The 2406-nt window shown below is 41.8% G+C and overlaps 1 protein-coding gene across 1 annotated transcript in view; it reads left to right on the top strand.

Moving 5' to 3' along the window:
* Positions 1-2298, top strand: part of LOC119594636 (fatty acid hydroxylase domain-containing protein 2-like) — an 8593-nt gene extending 6295 nt beyond the window's left edge. The window contains exons 6-7 of the mRNA XM_037943686.1: positions 149-421; positions 1008-2298. Of these exons, the coding sequence (XP_037799614.1) occupies positions 149-421; positions 1008-1218 (484 nt within the window). The 3' untranslated portion in view covers positions 1219-2298. The remainder of the gene's footprint in view (positions 1-148; positions 422-1007) is intronic.
* The last annotated feature ends 108 nt before the right edge of the window (positions 2299-2406 follow it).

Raw genomic sequence — 2406 nt, 5'->3', positions numbered from 1 at the left:
GTATAATTCTAACACTTCAATTTTTTTTTTTCTCATACTTGTCTCCGAAATAAACACGTGAAATGATGACCACAAATCTCGCCACTCACCGTAGGCTCTGGAAGGGAAACCTGCATTCAAAACCCAATTAGCCGTCTTTTCCCACCAGGCTGTTCCACCACCGCCTGCTGTACAAGCATTTCCACAAGTGGCACCACGAGTGGCAGAGCCCCGTCTCGGTGACCGCCCTGTACACGCACCCCGTGGAGCACATCATCTCCAACATCGCTCCCATCATCCTCGGGCCGATACTCCTGGGCTCGCACCCGGCCACGGTCTGGCTGTGGTGCGGCCTCGCCAACCTCAGCACCATCAACGCCCACAGCGGGTACCACCTGCCCTTCTTCCCGTCGCCCGAGGCCCACGACTACCATCATCTCAAGTAAGGAATTCAGCTCAGGTTCTAAAGTGAATAAGTTTTTGTGGGTTTTTGTGTATGTATCTTTCCATCATTTCATTCCATGTATTTCATTTAGTCACTCAACGGCACATGAATGGAGTATAATTGAAAAATCCAGTCTTCATGCTGGATTTACTTCGGAAGGGAACGTTCAGTGCCTCAAGTTGAGACAAAATCGTGAAATTTTCCTGAATCGAATTTTGCCTATTTTCCTTTTGCTATGATGATGTTTCCCTCTTTTTTCTATATTCTAATGCCACCGAAGTTAAAATTTGAGTAGAGCCATTTTTTGGAATAGAGCGATTTGTTCGGGTGATTTATCATATCTCTTCCTCCTCACGTATTTCATGTAGTAGGTTATACAATTAGGAATTGCCATGGCTTTTATCTGTCCTCACATGTTTCCAAAAGGCAGGCTTGCTATTTCCTTATCTTTGAGGAACATACTTCATCTTTTAATTCCTTATGCCTTTAAACACACTTTGCCCGTGCCTAAAATAGTCAGCGAAAATGGCATCCAGATACCCCTTAAAATGCCCCCAAAAAAACATCACTGAACCACTCGCAGATTCAACCAGTGCTACGGCGTGCTGGGCATCCTGGACCGGCTGCACGGGACGGACGAGAAATTCCGCAAGTCGAGGCAATACGCTCGGAACGTGACGATGTTCTCGCTCTTGCCGCCGAGAGAAGCCTTCCCGGACGCCGTTCCGAAGGGCAAGAGGGCCGGCGGCGAGTGCAGCGAGTCCTACGACGGCGACGGGGGAAGGAGTCAGTAGGAATCGGTGCATTTAGGGAGGGGGGAATTTAGCTAATCGGGGAAAGTAGTTCGTATAATTAAGGGCATTGAATTAAGAGAAAGGTACCTGTTTTTAGTGGATTAGCATTTCTTTAGTTATAGGAAATAAACAGGGCAAGATTATCATTTGGGTATAGACACATAACAGATTGCAAAGAAGGGGCTGATAGCAGCTTGGCTAATCACACAGTCGGGAAATTAAGACAGAAAACCGCACTGCCAGAAGAGCAGGGGTATTAGCATTTTTAAAATGAAATTCACAAAGTCTTGCAAGTTATTGAAATGATTCAATTAATTAAGGAAAATGTTTGACATTTCCTGTCCATAATGATTTGGAATACGGCATTGTGTGTAAGATTAGTCAAGATAACATATATCGACTTATATCGCTTATCATATAAATCACAATATTCTGCTTCATATACATTTAAATATTATTAAAACATAGTTTAAAAGATAGGAAAATACTACAGACAATAAAAAGTTATTGACCCAATACGATAGGAAAGAGCACTCAGTGACACAAAGGGCACTATACTATACTTCAAGCACTTCATGTTCCACCACTGTGAAGTCCCTTTATTTATATAGATCATGATATATCCTGTGAAAAGAGAGAGAGAGAAAAAAAAAGATGTTGATTTGATTTTCATGGACATCACCATAGTGACTGAAGGTGCGTGAGTCAGAGCTTATGTAATAAAAACGTAATTATAAAACAACGACCTCTAACGTAAATGGACGAAAGGCGTGGTGAAAAGGACAGCATGAAATCACTGAGGAGGATACTGCCCTTTGTTTTTAACCACCCAAAGAGCGTTGACTAACATTTATACACCTGTAACCTATCGCCACCTTATGGCATGCTTTTTAATGGAAGTCATAAACAGATAGTTGAAACTAATTATATTATATCCATTCGCTTACTATGTGTATGGGACAAGTAGAGTGGTGTGCATAAAGTCAGTACTGTACGAAAATTTGGATTTGTACATGCGTTAAGGATCAACATATGCTGAACATGTATTTGCAAACGAAATAAATGTCTGAAGACTTGAAATTTACCTCCATCTCCAAAGACTGAATACCGTGGCATTCGTCCCATTCTATGCCGATATAAAAATAACAATAGGTATGATATAGACATTGAAAGTAATTTGTATGTCAG

The sequence above is a fragment of the Penaeus monodon genome, chromosome 34 (genome assembly GCF_015228065.2).
Source record: "Penaeus monodon isolate SGIC_2016 chromosome 34, NSTDA_Pmon_1, whole genome shotgun sequence".
NCBI classification, from domain to species: domain Eukaryota; kingdom Metazoa; phylum Arthropoda; class Malacostraca; order Decapoda; family Penaeidae; genus Penaeus; species Penaeus monodon.
Note: the sequence above shows the minus strand (reverse complement) of the source record. Positions and strands in the feature narration are given on the sequence as shown.